At 43.6% G+C, this 15,545-nt stretch overlaps 1 protein-coding gene across 1 annotated transcript in view; it reads left to right on the forward strand.

Moving 5' to 3' along the window:
* Positions 1-2,887: 2,887 nt before the first annotated feature.
* DENND4A (DENN domain containing 4A) overlaps positions 2,888-15,545 on the forward strand; it is a 57,460-nt gene continuing 44,802 nt past the window's right edge. The window contains exons 1-4 of the mRNA XM_044444996.1: positions 2,888-6,061; positions 7,699-7,760; positions 9,251-9,580; positions 9,811-10,060. Coding sequence (XP_044300931.1) covers positions 9,273-9,580; positions 9,811-10,060 — 558 coding nt within the window. The 5' untranslated portion in view covers positions 2,888-6,061; positions 7,699-7,760; positions 9,251-9,272. The remainder of the gene's footprint in view (positions 6,062-7,698; positions 7,761-9,250; positions 9,581-9,810; positions 10,061-15,545) is intronic.

Raw genomic sequence — 15,545 nt, forward strand, 5'->3', positions numbered from 1 at the left:
AGCGATGCCGCGAGGGGCGCTGCCCGCGCTGTGATCGGCCGGCGGCCCGCACGCAGCCTGGCGGAGCGCGCTCGGGAGCGGAGCCCGCCCGAGGTGAGCCAGGGCGGGGAAGGGGCCCGCTCCCCCTTCTCCTCGCGGGTGCGGAGTCGGGGGGCGCTGCTCGGCCGGCATGTGCGGGGCCGGAGCTCGGGAGAGGCCGCGCTGCCGGGCCGTGTGGGCGGATGCGCCGGGGACGGGGATAACGGGATCCGCGGGCCGGGCCGGCCGGGCCGGGCGGCGGTGCGGCTGCTGCCCCACGTCCGTCGCCGGCCTTCTTCACGTGCGGCGATTCGTAGAGGCCTTTTCCGACGCGCCTTTTGGGGCGGGGGGGGGGGCTAAGCCGGGCGAGGGCCGCGGGGGAGCCCCGGCGCGCACGGTCCTCCCCACGTTTTCCCCCCATGTCTGCCACAGCACGCCCGTACACGTGTCGAGGTGCGGAGGCTTGGGTCGCCCCCGAGCGGAGGTCAGGAAGGGATGCGGAAAGCGGCGCTGGGAGCAAGTCCAGCGGCCGCCGCATTTCCAGGGGCCGCCAGGCCGTGCGTGCCCTCGCTCTTCCCCCGTGATGGCGCGGCGGGAGAAAGTGCAGGCGCGGGGATGCTCCGTGGCCGGGAGAGCAAGCGCCGTCTCCCCCGGCGGTGCTGAGGGTACATCCCGGCGATGCATCCCCTGCCTGAGTCCGTCGGACGGACACGCGTCCCCTCTTTGCATACGTCCCCTTGTCTGTTGACAGGCGCCTGGGTTGCAACACGTAACCTCTTGCATTGCAGTTTGTGCTCTTTTGTATGCGAGGCCGTTCCAGATATTTTCATTCGAGGCTGCAGCCCTGTGCACACTTACTTGGCAGGAAGGTTCATGGAATTCTATAGGAATTCTTTAGGAAGTAGGAGCCATTGAATTCTAGATAGGTATGTGTAGGATTCTGTTGTCAGAAGCCATACTCTCCGATGTAAAGCAAGAACTATATTGGAACCTTGCTGTTATTCTTATTTAGAGTTCTTTTCTGAATGTGATGTATAAGTGCTTCATAAAGTACACCTATCTCAGGATAATCCTTTTAATAATCCCGAAAGATAGGTCAGTAGTTATTACCTCGCACTGAAGCAGTGACTGAAAAGGAGTCCCATGACTTGTAGAGAGTTAATGGTAGTTGTGAGATTGGGACTGGATATTTTATTTATTCAAAATGAGTAACTCTTGTGGGAATGATTGCTTGGTGCTGTAGGCTCAGACCAGATGGCCCAGGAGACTCCTTCTGACTTGCTTGTTTCTAGGTTTCTAAGTCAGGTATTCATATTGGATCCCATAACAAAATTTGAAGGATACCATCTTTATAGAGCTAATGGCACAGATGGCATATGAACAGAGCCCTCCGTCAGCAGGGGTATATTGTACCTTTTGTCCAATTTGGGGAGTGTGTATATTAGGATATGAGGGTGGATGCTATTTGAGGAAGGCACTAGCTACTGTTTGTCTTTGTGTTGGTGGAGCGGGATGCCATTTGAGGAAGACAGTGCCGGACATACGAAGTAAAACTGGTGATAGAGGATAGGATGATAGTTTAGGCTGTGATGGGAAGGCCAGAGAGGGGAAATGCTGGGGAAGTGGGATAAGTGGTTCATAGGTGACTGGGATGCAGCAAGTTAACTGGGCACTTCTTGAAACTTTGCAATTGCAAGCAAATATTAGGGAATGTGTTGGGAAATGGCAAACGCAGTACTGTTCTGGGAGAGGGAGGGAATATAAAAAGTAAAGGAGCAGTCCTGGTGTTTCCAGGGAGACAGCGACAAGATCTATGTAGACTCCCAGGAAAATCAAATCAGTGGTTGCCCCATGACTCCTTTACTCTTCACTACGGGTGATGACAGCATGTGTGTTTGTGAGTTTATATGTTAGGAACATATGGGCAGAGAATTATCCTTCCATCTAAATTAAATGCCTGGGCTTTTTTTATTTTAGGAAGAGTGCTGATGAGTTCCCCCCACCCCATAAGAATGGTAGAGCTTTTATATGAAGAGGGAAGGTATTTAATTCAAGACTTTTAAAAATCTATGCCAGTAAGAGTTAGGTGGTCCAGTGTCTATTAATCTTTCATAATCAGGAATTATATTGTCTTTTTGCATGCAATAGACTTCTGTGGTAGAAGTGGAAACTTGAGGTTGTGTTTTTCTCTATTTTAAGGCTTTTCTTTGCTTTCTTTTTTAAAGATGTAGATTAAAGCTTTCAAATGACATGAGGAGAAAGGAAGGTAGTGATTGCTTGCAGCTATTAATCATGCACAGATACTGATGCTGAGTAGCACTTTGATGACTCTGCCAGGTTACAGTCCTGTTGACAGACATTCTGGGCCTCTGTGAAGGAAGACATAGAAAGATGTTTAAGTCCAGCAAGCACAGTTAATCTCAGATATTATAAAAACTTTATCTTGCATGGAATGGTATGCGTATGGATATACTCATCTTGAGCTGGCTCAGTACATTTTGACACTTGAAGTGGAAAATCCAAATGGCACCCACTTTACTGCTGATTAATAAGGAAACAATCCTTCAGGAAGTTCTCCTTGTTGAAATGAACAAGAGCTTGGTAGAATAATTTGCTGACACTGTCCTGTGATTGGATCTACCCATCTCTCACTCCGCTCTCCTTCACATATCCAGTGTGCACTCATCTCACATTGCTTCATAGTAGGACTGCCTTTTTTTATTTTATTTTTATTTTATTTTTCAATTTATATCCTGCCTTTTTCCTACAAAGGGCTCAAGGCAGCTAACATCATTCTCCTCCTCCATCTTATCCCCACAACAACCCTGTGAGGTAGGTTGGGCTGAGAGTCTGTGACTGGCCCAAAGTCACCCAGTTGGCTCCATGGCTGAGCCGGGACTAGAACCCAGATCCTCTGAGTCCCAGTCCCGTGCTCTTAACCGCTACACCACACTGGCTCTCTTTTCTTGCCCAGCACCTTTTTACCATGAATTCTGCATGGTTATGAAGAACAGGTTATTTCCAAAGCAAAGGGATTAATGTACCTGTTTGGACATAAAAACAGCTGTTTTTGCAGACTGTGACATTTTTGTGTTGTCCTGTCTGTAATAACTGGAGGAGACAGCAGGCAAGATGTTAGTAACACTTAATGGCTTGTTAATTATATTGGTCGCTTTGGGCCCCTGCTAATCTCATGTTCTATTTAAAGAATGCACAAATATGTTTCTGACCCACCCCAACCAAGACATATGTTGACATATACGTTAGAAACAGGGGCTTTGTACTTGGCTCCTGAAACTGTTTGAAGTAAGCTGATTAGTGGAGAGATGTGCTGGCTTTCGTCTTTTCTTTTCTTAAGTAAATGTTACATTTTCTCTGAATTTTCTGTGGCACATATAATATATTCTCTTTCACTTCTGGATTGATTAAGTACACCAATATAAATATATAATCTGGGGGAAAATTGATGTCTGTAATGGGCAGAAAAGCTGGAATGTTGGCTGTACACTATATGTCTCTAAGTCTCCAACTTTTCTGGGTCAGTTAGCACATTTGGAATTTTTGATAGTACTGTGGGTTCTCTCACAAAATAGCTGCCATGTATGGAACTTACCTACTCAAAATATAAGATGTTTGTAGGGGACGGGATAGAAAGCTTTTAAATAAATAAATAAAAATAGCTTCCATGATAGTCATGGCTAGTCATAAAATCCTCATTTATCAGAACACCAATTTTATACAATACCCATCTGCATAGGATTAGCTGAATGGGATGTCCATTCTGTATGTGTAGCGCACATGAACTTTTTTTAAACCTTTACTATCATAAAGGTAATTTCTTCGTGTGGGTGCTGACTGCTAAATGTATGGGTTTTGTTTGATCTTTCTGCTGGGTCCCCACCCCACCCCACCCCAATTATAGTAAAATTGCTTGTGTCTCACTTTGCAGGATCAGTTTGCATATGCCACTTGTCAAAATATTAGAATCCAAGCTTGGATGGTTGGGCTCCATACCCTTAGCACCCCACGACATGCTTGATACAGTTAAAGTTGACCAAAATAGTTGTTGAGACAGGTTTAAAAGAAGCACAAATAACGGATTTAAGAGTCAACTATCAGCCTTAGAGCATCTTGTTTATATTTCACTTCACACATGCAAATCTGTCACTCAGAGAAAGTCGTTATGTTTGCAGTAGTGAGTGCGACTCCCTGTTAGAGCTCCTGAACCTTAGACCATATCTTGGTGTGTTTTGTGAATGAGCAGGCTTTCTCATCTAGTTAAATTTAAGAAGTGGCTCAACACACAGTCCCTTTCTATGGAAGTGAATGGAGAAGCCCTTGCCAGTCTGAGTTCCATCAAAGAAGGGCAGGATACAAAGGTATGATTACTAAAATAAATTTGGGAAGAAATTCTGAGCTGTTAAGACGAGTGGAAGATTCCAAAGAATGTAATGGAATGTTGCTTTCTCTCATAGAGTTAGTTGTGTTGGAAACATTCTTTTAAAATGAGGAATGTGAAAATGGATTACACTGTCTCTGTAAATAATAGGACCAAATGTGGCTCTTTGTTGATTAATCTTTGTTGGAATATGCTCCTTTTGTTTCTCAAAAATGGGTTCTTAAGCAATTGCCTTTTGACGTTATAGGAGGTTTAAATGACACAATCTTTACTGGGTTTTGGAATGTTTGAGGCTTATATTAGGAAATACAGCTTTGAGGTGCCTTCTGGCATTTCACAAGAAAGGAAAGAAAAAACATTTCTAACTTGAAATTGTGAGTTTGCTAAGGCTTGGCAAAATGATGGTTTTGTAAAAATAAACTGGAAAAAGATCCCAGATGAGTTTAATTAGTCTTAAGTTACTAGGAGATAATTAGTCTGTCTTAAAAAGGAGATCTCATTAAATTATGTTTCCAGAATCTGAAGTTCATTGAAATCATAGTCTGTGAGAATTAACTATTTTGGAGGAGTAGCTTGCTTTTAGAGAGAGAGGATTGGGAGCTCGGGGATGAGTCATCTTTGTTTCCTTTTCTCCCTTCTGCCAGAGTGCCTGGCTTTAGATAAATTGACACCCGGGTGGTCTATTTTTCAGATGGGTAATTATATGGGGAGGATTTAAAAATCTTGCCTATTTATTTCAATTTAAGAAATAAAACTTTTTACTCTATTAGATAGATTTTTCAGTTAATATCAACTTCCAGAAGTCTTGGAATTGGGGAGAGGGAATCTCATTCCTCTAAGAAAATACAGACACAGATTCTTTTGCCCTTTGTCTGCACGGGGGAAGGGGATTGTATTAGGGCGCAGACAGTCTTTTATTGATTTCCATCTAATCAGTACAGGGCTGGAATTGATATGGTCTGTATTATTACATTGATGGACAAGCTCTTCACTTTTTTAGTGTTGCACTTTTAACTAGGATTTTCTTTAGTGATCCTAAAGCACACCATGGACCTGTGTTGATCTACTCTTGTAATATTGTGAAAGTTGTTAACTGGTAGATTGATTCTAGTGTTAGTAGGAAAGGGTTTCTTGCCTTATCCTGCTGCTGGAAGTGCGATATGTACCTTCAGCTGTACTTGAACTGGCCCGTGAGTATCAACAGAGGAATTTAAATGTGAATATCAACAGAGGAATTTAAATGTGAGTATCAACAGAGGAATTTAAATCGTATCATACAGCAAAATGAGCGCTTTTCTGTGTGGTTCCTGGCATTTGGAAAGTCCATAAAGGGAAGGAAGCTTCCTCTGAGTAGGACATGATGAGTATGAGAGATATGGTTTGCTATTGCTCAACAGAGTGAGTGATGTCTAGCTGACTTTCTTGGAAGGAAGGACGGACGGACGGACGGACGGACTCTGAGTGGTATGCCATTTTATTCACTTATTTATTTAAAGTATTGTTAATTCTCCTCCTCAGCTAGAAGAAGGCTCCTGGAGCAGCTTAAAATCAATCAACAAAAAGAGAGTCACATGCCAAAGAAGCATAAGAGAGAGGGGAACCTCAAATCATGTGTGAACTGTGAAGGCAATTTTATTGGTTCAGGTATGCTTCCTGACTTGTTTCAATTACTTTGTGAATGATTTGTATATAAGAATCAATGCTGGATGAAATCACAGTGAAAACAATGTCATGCAAAAATTGACATTTAAGATATTTGTATGCCGTCCTTTGCAAGAGCCTCAGGACGGCTTTCACAAATAAAATATAAATACCTAACATAACATAAATAAATTAACGACCCACTCTGGCTGCAGTTAAAATATGATGATAAAATTCAATATTAAAACTTATTAAAATATTGATTAAATAAAAAGGTCTTCGCCTGGCGCCGAAAAACAAATAACAACGGCGCCAGGCGGACCTCTCTGGGGAGCGCTTTCCATAGGTGGGGCGCCACCGCAGAGAAGGCCCTCCTCCGGGTGCTCACCCTCCTGATGTCTTTCACGGAGGGTTCCTGGAGAAGGGCTTCTGCTGCTGATCTCAGAGGGCGGGAGGGCAAATAGGGAAGTAGGCGTTCCTTTAGGTATCCTAGTCCCAAGCCGTTTATCTTCTCAGATAAAACTTAAAAAACACATTGTAATATAAAGTGAAGAAAGTGAAAAAGCAAATGCAGCATGTAACTCATAGAATCCTCATTTAAACATGTAAAAAGTCAGATTGATACAATTAGTAAATGTCAAAGTCTTGCACACTTTTATCCAAAGGCATATACAAGTTATATACATGTTTTATCCAAAGGCATGTGCATATACATGTACTCTGTTCTCCCCTGCAGAGGAAGGCAGGACGCTCTCCAACGGAGCCAAGCTCAGGGAGCCAAGGTTTCGTTTGGATGCCAGGAAGCATTTCCTGACAGTCAGGACCCCGAGGGTGTGGAATGGGCTTCCACGAGAGGTCCTTGAGGCCCCATCGGTGAGGGTGTTCAAGGATAGGCTGGACATGCACATGGTGGGCATGTCATGAACGAAGCTGCCTGGAGCTGGGGGTCAGACTAGATGGCCCCGGAGACCCCTTCTGACTCGCTCTGTTTCTATGTTTCTATATACATGTGATGTTAAAAAGACAAATCATTTTGGAGCATGATCCTCCGATATAAGCAGAAAAATTGAATCCATTGTGGCCTTCATATAAAGAAAAACCATGGGTTCATTATGTAAAGGACAAAGCTATGAATAGTACAAACAGAATAAATCCTCAGCTGTCTTGAAAGATTCCCAATTAATTGTTCAAATTTCTGCTCAGTCATGAAGCTCATTAGATAATGTTGGGCCAACAGTCACTCTCATTGTAAACTTCACAGAGTTGATTTCATTGTGTCTGTGACTGTGTCCAATGGTGCAATCCTATGTATGTTTAGACAGAAGAAATGTTCTATAACTTTTCCCAGTTAGCCATTCTATATAGCGTATTCCTCAGAGTATTACTAGAGAAATTTAAATATGGTACTTGTTGCTTTTTCTATCCTTTCTGTATAATGTAGTTTTTCTACTGGAAATCTTTTCAGATCCAAAATCTTGTCTGAAATGTATCCAACAGGGCAGCTCTGGATTTTTTAAAATATTTTTTGACTTGTGTTTCAGGTAGATATTAAAAGTAGTTCTATGTTAAGGAGAGACAAATAGCTCTTAAAATATTACAGCTCATCCTGTAACATGTGATTTCTTATTCCTCCACTGTAGAAACAGTGCTGAAGGTTTTTGAGCACTACAAGACTGCTTAAACCCAATATGACAAGAGAGAGGTAGGCACAATGATCTCCCATATCACTTTCAACTTTGAGAGAGGTTCTCTTCTTCCAATGCCTAGTCAATATCCAAGTTGTCCTCCCACACTGGTGATATTTTGTCTAACCCAGTTCATTCTCTCTTTGCTTATTGATAAGATTATTTTTACTGTTTAAATTATTAGTTCTGCCAGGCTATTAGGCACTCTGATATTTCTGTGATGAACACATTTGTTTTCTTCATTATACTTTTAACCGCTACTCAAAAATAAAAAATCCTTGGGGAAAGGAGGGGTTAGTGAGCAAGTGACTAAGCTCTGTTGCATCATTTAAGTGGGTAAGAGCAGATGCTTATATAACAAGGTATAGCTTTAGAGAAATGCCTGTGCTTGATAAAATGAGTACAAGTTAGTAGCGATAGTTGAGGTTTTCGTATGAATTTACACTGAATACATACTCTGTCTACTTCAAAATGTGTTCATGTTGCCAAATATTAATTTTTGATTTTGGTAAGTAATGCATTTCATTTCAGAGATAATTCATTCTTGTTTAGATACATTAAGCCCGATAAGCCATTCATGCGCTAGGGCCTTGTGCTTGTATCATTATAGGTGGAACTTGGGTGTATAACAAAATAGTGGAATCCTTGTGTGTTCTCATTCAATTATAGGGAAAAGGCTGCTTTACATAGAATAGGACATGGTAAAGTCACCACAAAATGCGGTGCTTTCTCAGGGACAGTGGGAGCACATCCAGGAGTGCCCATGGGCATCTGCCTGGGAAAGTTTTCTGGCTGGCCACAAGGAATGTGTTTGTCCTGCACCTGTGGTGGCGGGGACTGGACAGCAGGTCTTGTTGACTGACCTCAGGGATGCCAGGGACTATGTGGAAGGGTGGAAGAGAAGGTTGGGAGGCCTGGGCCTCTCAGGGCAGTTGCCCTGATGGCGATGCCCATGCACGGCCAGTGTGCTCCTCTTGAGTAAAGGAGAAAGTGTTCACAAGGAGAAAGCTCTAGCTCCCTGAGTAGAAAAGTCGCACGAGCAGCAACAAGACGGGAGCACCAAGGATGGCTGCCTCCGCAGTCACTGCTGCTGGAAATGCCAGGGCGTCAGGCCCCGCTGCCTGACTCTCCGGAGCTGCAGCAGGACTTTGGGAAGACAGTGAGGGGCAGCCAGTCAGAGTGTGGCTGCAGCTGCCTCAGCGGGACTGCCAGAAACGGAGGAATGCAGAAGCTCCGTGGCAAAAGGCCGAGACCATGGAAGAACATTATAACTGGATTCACACTTATTGACAAGCAGTAGTGAAGTGTGGAAACCTTAGAACAAACCATTGATTCTCTGTGGGAATTCATGGAAATGAAGCATGTCGTGCTTCACCATGGATGGGTGGTTTGCAGCAAGGGTTGCCATTACGTGTGAACACCGCCTCAGTGTACTCCTGGTATTACTGGTTTTCAATGCCCTGGGCATTAAAGCTTCTCCTGTTCCACTCTTCTTTATCACTTGCAGCTAGAACCTTCTGTAATGGAAGATGGATGACAGAGGTGCTCGAGTTGCTGACTACTTCGTTGTGGCAGGACTGACTGATATTTCAAAACCACTAGAGGAAGAAATCCACTTCAATGATGCTTGTCACAAACTTGCAAAACCAAAAGAACCCATCACAGACGTGGCAGTCATAATAAAATCTCTGGGGGAGGAAGTGCCCCATGGATACAAAAGCATCGATGTAACTCCATCAGGACTGTCAGCCGATCTCAACAATGGCAGCCTTGTGGGGCCACAGATTTACCTGTGCTACAGGAGAGGAAGGGATAAGCCCCCACTTACTGATCTAGGGTGAGTAATGCGTATTAGCATCACTGTACTTCTAATTATTAAGATAGCACTAGCAATGAATTGAGCTATTTTTATTTGAAAAGCACTGGCTCACTAGACAGTCCTGGGACTCAGAATCTGCGATGAAACCTGGAGGAATTTGCAGCAGAGGGTTGGAGACAGGGTGGGATGCCACTTCAGATTTTAATGCCTTTCTAAATACATGTGCTTTTGCGTTGCTTTTTGTCTAGGGTTTTATATGACGGAAAAGAGAGATTAAAGCAGGGCTGTAAAATCATTCAAGCCACTCCATACGGTCACCCTGCAAATATCAGCGGTGGAGCCTCATCGCAAAAAGTGTACATCACGTACCGAAGAGCCCAGGAGAACTTGACACAGAATATGTTGGCTGTCACAGACATATGTATAATTATACCAAGTAAGGGAGAAACCCCACCCCATACATTCTGCAAGGTTGACAAGAATCTGAACAACAGTATGGTAAGAGAGCTTCTGGATTTGTACCAAATACTGCTCCATGGATTTTTAATATTTGTTACAGGTTTAGAATAGATGGAGTTATTTCAGAGTAATACTTTCCTTAAAGATACCTCAGGACCATGTTGTTTCATTCTTCTTTTTTTCTCATGAGCAATGAGCAGGTTTGCTGCTGCACTGCAGAGCTCTGTGTTCTTTGCTCTATGGACAATGGTATAAATACAGCGCAGGAAACTAACTTTGAAGTTATCATTGAAGCCTTAGGGTAAGAACATAAAAATATTAACAATTGCTTCACTGGATCAGACCAAGGTCCATCTAATCCAGTAACAAACAAGCACATGCCATTTGAAGTACACAACCAAAGTAGTAGTAGATGATAGTTCTCCCATGAGCGTCGAAGGCCAGCTAGTTTTGGGAGGCCCCACCTCCTGGGCTATGAAGAAAGACTTGACTGAACTCCTCCTCAGAAGTCTCCAGTTACTCTTATTGCCTTGTGGTGGGAGGCAGACTTTATTGGCTCCCATGTTCACCACAACAGCAACAATGGCAAACAAAAAGGACGGAGAGAAGGAAGAAAAAGATTGGGATAGTTGCGGGAGGGTGTGGCAGACGTTCAGCCCCACTGTGAAGCTAGGCCAAAAACCCAGTAGGAAAGGGAAGGCCTGGCTTGACAGCTGGGCTGCAGAGAACCGTCCCCCCCCCCCCCATACACTTCTCCATGTGGGCAAGCCTTGGGTTGCCACCACATGGACACGTGCGCAAGACCTCAACACTGCTCCTTTGGGATGAGAATGCCAGCCTGCAGACAACACGAGCAGAATCGGGGACGGGAGGAAGATAGTTTGCCCCGCACTGTATATGTGAGCTGCCTTAGCACATGGACGGGCAGCCCCAGGGACAACTCTTCCCACCAGAAGCCTTCCCAGAGCTGATTTCTAGTTTCTTTGGCATCCTGGAGCTCTTGCACCAAGAGGATGCCCCTTCAACCTTGCAAAGATGCATAAGGAGGGCAAGAGCAGGGGCGGTCTTTGCAGCAATCCTCTTTCTCACCTACCAGTTCCCTTGCTGCTCATTTTGCAGGAAATCCTGTGCAGGGAGTGGCAAAAGTCATCACTAGACCGTCCCATCACTGCTGCAACAAGTCTTATGCTTTTCAGGGTGACTTCATGCAGGAGCTGGTGTTCCAAGAGTAGACAGCCCAGTCCTTACTTCCAGCTCCCTTTTCATGGCAAGTGCGATAAGCTTCCTTCTGAGCTACATGACAGGGATGCAGAAACAGCTGCTTCTACAGAGGCTTTGAGGTTGGTTGTGCACTTTGGTTGTGTACCTTCACAACTTCTAGTATAACGGCTTGGGAAATCTTCATGAAGGCCAACATTCTTCTTCAGAACAGGTCACTGAACAAAGATACCCAGGACTTCACTTAGCAAGTCGCCTCAGTAGCAGCATTGCTAGCAGAAGTCTAGAATGGAGATCCTCAGGTTTGCAAAGGAATGTCTCAAGGAAAGAGACTCTCTGGCATTGTGGAGCTGATGGAAGCTTGACACGTCCTCATCCACCTGGCCCACCACAGCTCGCTCTGTTTCTGTTACAGCAGGAATTCGTAAGCTCTCTGGGTGGCTGTGGGCCAATCACTTACTCACAGCCCAAGTGACCTGACAGGGTGGTGGGAGGATGAGATGGAGGGGAGGAAGAGGAGTTCCTTCAAGGAAAAGGTGGGATATAAATAAATTTATGAGGCATTCTAAGATTGATTGTTTGGCCTCAGCCGAGGGTGCAGGCCAGTTCCACAGAGAGTTCTTTCTTCTTAGTAGGTGGCTGGCTAGAAGGGTATCTTTGCTCATGTGGGGCTGAACTGTTTTTCCATCTAGAGCCAGCTGGTCTCCTGCACTCATGGAAGAAACAGGACCTCGTAGTCGTGAAGTTCTGTTCTCTGTGCGTGGAGGAGTCTAGCTATGCCTGCAGTTGGTGTCATGCTCTACTCGGAGAAAGCTCTGCCAGAAGAAGGTGGGGAGAGCCAGGCAGCAGGGCTGCAGGTGCAGGCAACAGCCTTCCATCAGAAGACCAACCCGCAGCCCTCCTGGATTGCTCCTGGGCTTCCCAAGGGCAGGGGGCAGAACAGAGGGAATTCACCCTGTGGAAAGGAGGAGGATTACAAGCAGACAGTGGCAGTCCAAACACGAGACAGATTGTGGGGCCTCCCTTAAAAGCAAAGTGCTGACTGGCTTAGCCAGCTGTACTGATTTACAGCCAGCTATAAATTAGTTCAGCTGGAGCTTGTTCTTTGATGTAGACAACAGAGTTTCGTCAGTGCTTGTTGGACTTTTCAGATCAAACAAATTTCTTGACCTTTGACCGTCTCCTTGGACCACACTTTTGGACACCCCTTGCTTGGCTGGGATGCCTGCTGCAACAGCTTGGTGAACTTGACTCTTGGACTCCACTGATTGCTGCCTTTGAATGTCCCATTGCCTAGATGTGGCACCTGCTGCTTGAGAGCAGGGGACTTTGCTTTGCCCTCCTTCTGTGCAGTCGGGTGGGCGGGTGGGCGGGCTCCTTTCCTCCTCCACAGGATGCCTGTCTTGCAGCGTTCCCTGCTGGGGCGGCAGCAGCGGTGAGAAGAGCATCTGATTGGTTGGAAGTGCCAGCTGGGTATTTCTGGGGTTTAGTCAAATCTGCCTTCCCAGAATTAGCTGCTCTCCTTTACTCATGGAGAGCAGAAATGAATCAGTAAATAATTTCCAGTTAAGCCACATTGTTTTTTTCCATATACCTGATAATAAGCAGTATGCTGCCCATGAGGATTGCTGTTCCGTTATTGTTGCTATCATGGCTAATATAGTCAGCATGCAAATGGTTTGTCAGATCAGTCTCTTTCAGTTACCTATGTCAAGTTCCAGTGAACGTGGTCTTTTTCTTTAAATATTCTTGTTACTAATTGTCAGAGTATTAATGATTCATATACTGTATAAAAAGGTCATCTAAATGGACGTGGCTTTAGCTGCATAAGAACAATTTACCCTGGTGGAACTTAATTGCTTTTTACTGTTCTAATGTAAATAAAGTGCTGTAAGAAAGAGAAGTCTCCCAACCAGTCTGTTGCATGAAAAAGGATATTGGATACCATTACTTAGTTGTAGGTGAAGCATGTAAATTAAAAGCTAGACAGGATATAATGGATTTCTGGTGATGATGCGGGCTAAGCAGAAACTGGATGGCATGTGTCTTAAGGTGTTGGTACTGGTGTATGAAGCTCTAAGCAACTTGGGACCAGGATACTTGTGAGAAGGGTTTGCTGGTCCTACTCTCCTTTAAATCTGCTTGGTCATTTAGGTCATCAAATGGCATGCTCCTGGTGGTCCCAAGTGTACCTATAGCCCAACTGGAGTCCATCCAGAAAAGAGGCTTCAGTGTGAAAGTACCATTTTTCTGGAACTTCCTGCCTCTAGATACCAATGCTATATTGTTTCTGCTACCTCCAGAAAATACTTTCACTTCAGGAAGACTTTAGTTGATCAGCCACTGTTTTTATTTTATTGGTATTCTGTTTTAATATCATGCTCTATTCTTGTATCTTCTTATTCCGTGCTGCAGCATCTGTTCAGACTGGGAATTGGTATATAAATGTTGTAAATAAAATAAATGTAGGGCTGCTGGCAGTATATACTTCTGCCCAAATTTTTGGCTTTTGTGGATCAAATCACTGTCAAATTGCTTAGCACTTTACTTTCTAAAAGGCTTTCCCAGAGGGCTTAGCAAGTCTTCACATGCGTTAAACTGAAGACTTTCCTTTATCTCACTAGTGTATAGTTCTGTTTCTGCATGATAAAATGTGGTTTTAGGTCAGTTCCTAGAAAAATAGATTAGAGAGCAAATGGGGTGTTTTTGAAAGCAGAGGCTAATTCTTGGTGACAATAAAAAACAAGTCAATCTGAATATTCATTTTTCTTTTAAAATATGCCTGAAAGTAATCTATGAGCATAACCAGAATTTTATGGCCTAAAAATACATCTCTGAAACTGATACCGCTAGAAGACTAATATATAACTTGATGAATGATACAGGTCTTCCGGCTATATCTAGATTTTCTGAAGTGCAATGATAAATAGAAATTCTTATATACATTTCTTTCCTCAAAGAAATAACCATATCCAACTACGTAGGCATTATGCTTGTACACTAAAATCTGTATGTGGATAGCCCGGTTAGCTTATGGTGGCATTGGTATGATAAATAGGAATTTGCTCTCTGTCCCTGAAGATATGTTCATATTCACATTCATTGATATGTTGAGGCTTTTAGATGAAGTTACTTCAAAGGGTTTCTGTTTCTTGTAACTCAGATTTCAGAATGTTGGTTTTATATAGGTATTACAACAAGGTCTAAGTTCCATAGAATCACAGCCTTCATAGCTTGAATTTATTTATTTATTTTTCGATCTATAGCCTGCCTTTTTCCTGCAAAGGGCTCAAGGCAGCTAACATCATTCTCCTCCTCCATCTTATCCCCACAACAACAACCCTGTGAGGTAGGTTGGGCTGAGTCTGTGACTGGCCCAAAGTCACGCAGTTGGCTCCATGGCTGAGCGGGGACTCGAACCCAGATCCTCTGAGTCCCAGTCCCACGCTCTTAACCACTGCACCACACTGGCTCTCCTAGTAACTTATTCTATGGATGTCCATATTTGATCTGCCCATCTTTCTTGGCACTCTCACAGTACTCTGTTCTAGATGGTCTACAGAAGGCCAGTTACACACAAATGGTCTAGCTGAACTGCCTCCTCTGGGCCATTTCATACAGGTACAGTAGGAAGAAGGTGGAACACAGTTCTTATAATGCTAATGGTTACAGAACTCTCTTCCTTTCAATTCAAAAGATTCATAAAGTTAGTAAAATGTTAGAATTCACAGGTGTTCAATCTTGAGATGTACTTTCTGAGCAGAGCTTATTCTTCATGGAAATAGCTTGTAAGATTTTTATTTGTGGGAGCTTTCACAAGATTTCATGGAAATTGAAGTTATCATGATGCCATTGAGTAAGAAGGTTGCTCATCATTTCTCTAGGATGAGTTATGTCTATACTTAAGGCACAATCCTATGCACATTAAGACGAAGGTCTACAACTCCCAGCCTTTTTATATCTGAATAGGGATTGTGCATTTAACCACTGTTATATTACAACTGGCCTTAGTACAAAATCACATAAATCTGATTTATTCTACATATTGTGGTACAGATAGCGCATGAAAACTACCCTTTCTACTGCAAATATGTCTTCTGCTCCACACATATTTCTTGATAAATTTCTCTTCTGTTCATTCCTGCATTTGAATTTAGGATTTGTGGCAACATTTAATGGAATACAATACATTTTGATTTACCCTAAGTATGTTGCCAGGCATATTCAGAAGTTAGTATAAAATTATGAAATTGTATGACATTTGTGCTAAAAAGGGGTTATACAGTGAACAATTATAGGTTAAGAA

The sequence above is a fragment of the Varanus komodoensis genome, unplaced genomic scaffold, assembly GCF_004798865.1.
Source record: "Varanus komodoensis strain SLA01 unplaced genomic scaffold, ASM479886v1 scaffold46_3, whole genome shotgun sequence".
NCBI lineage: Eukaryota > Metazoa > Chordata > Lepidosauria > Squamata > Varanidae > Varanus > Varanus komodoensis.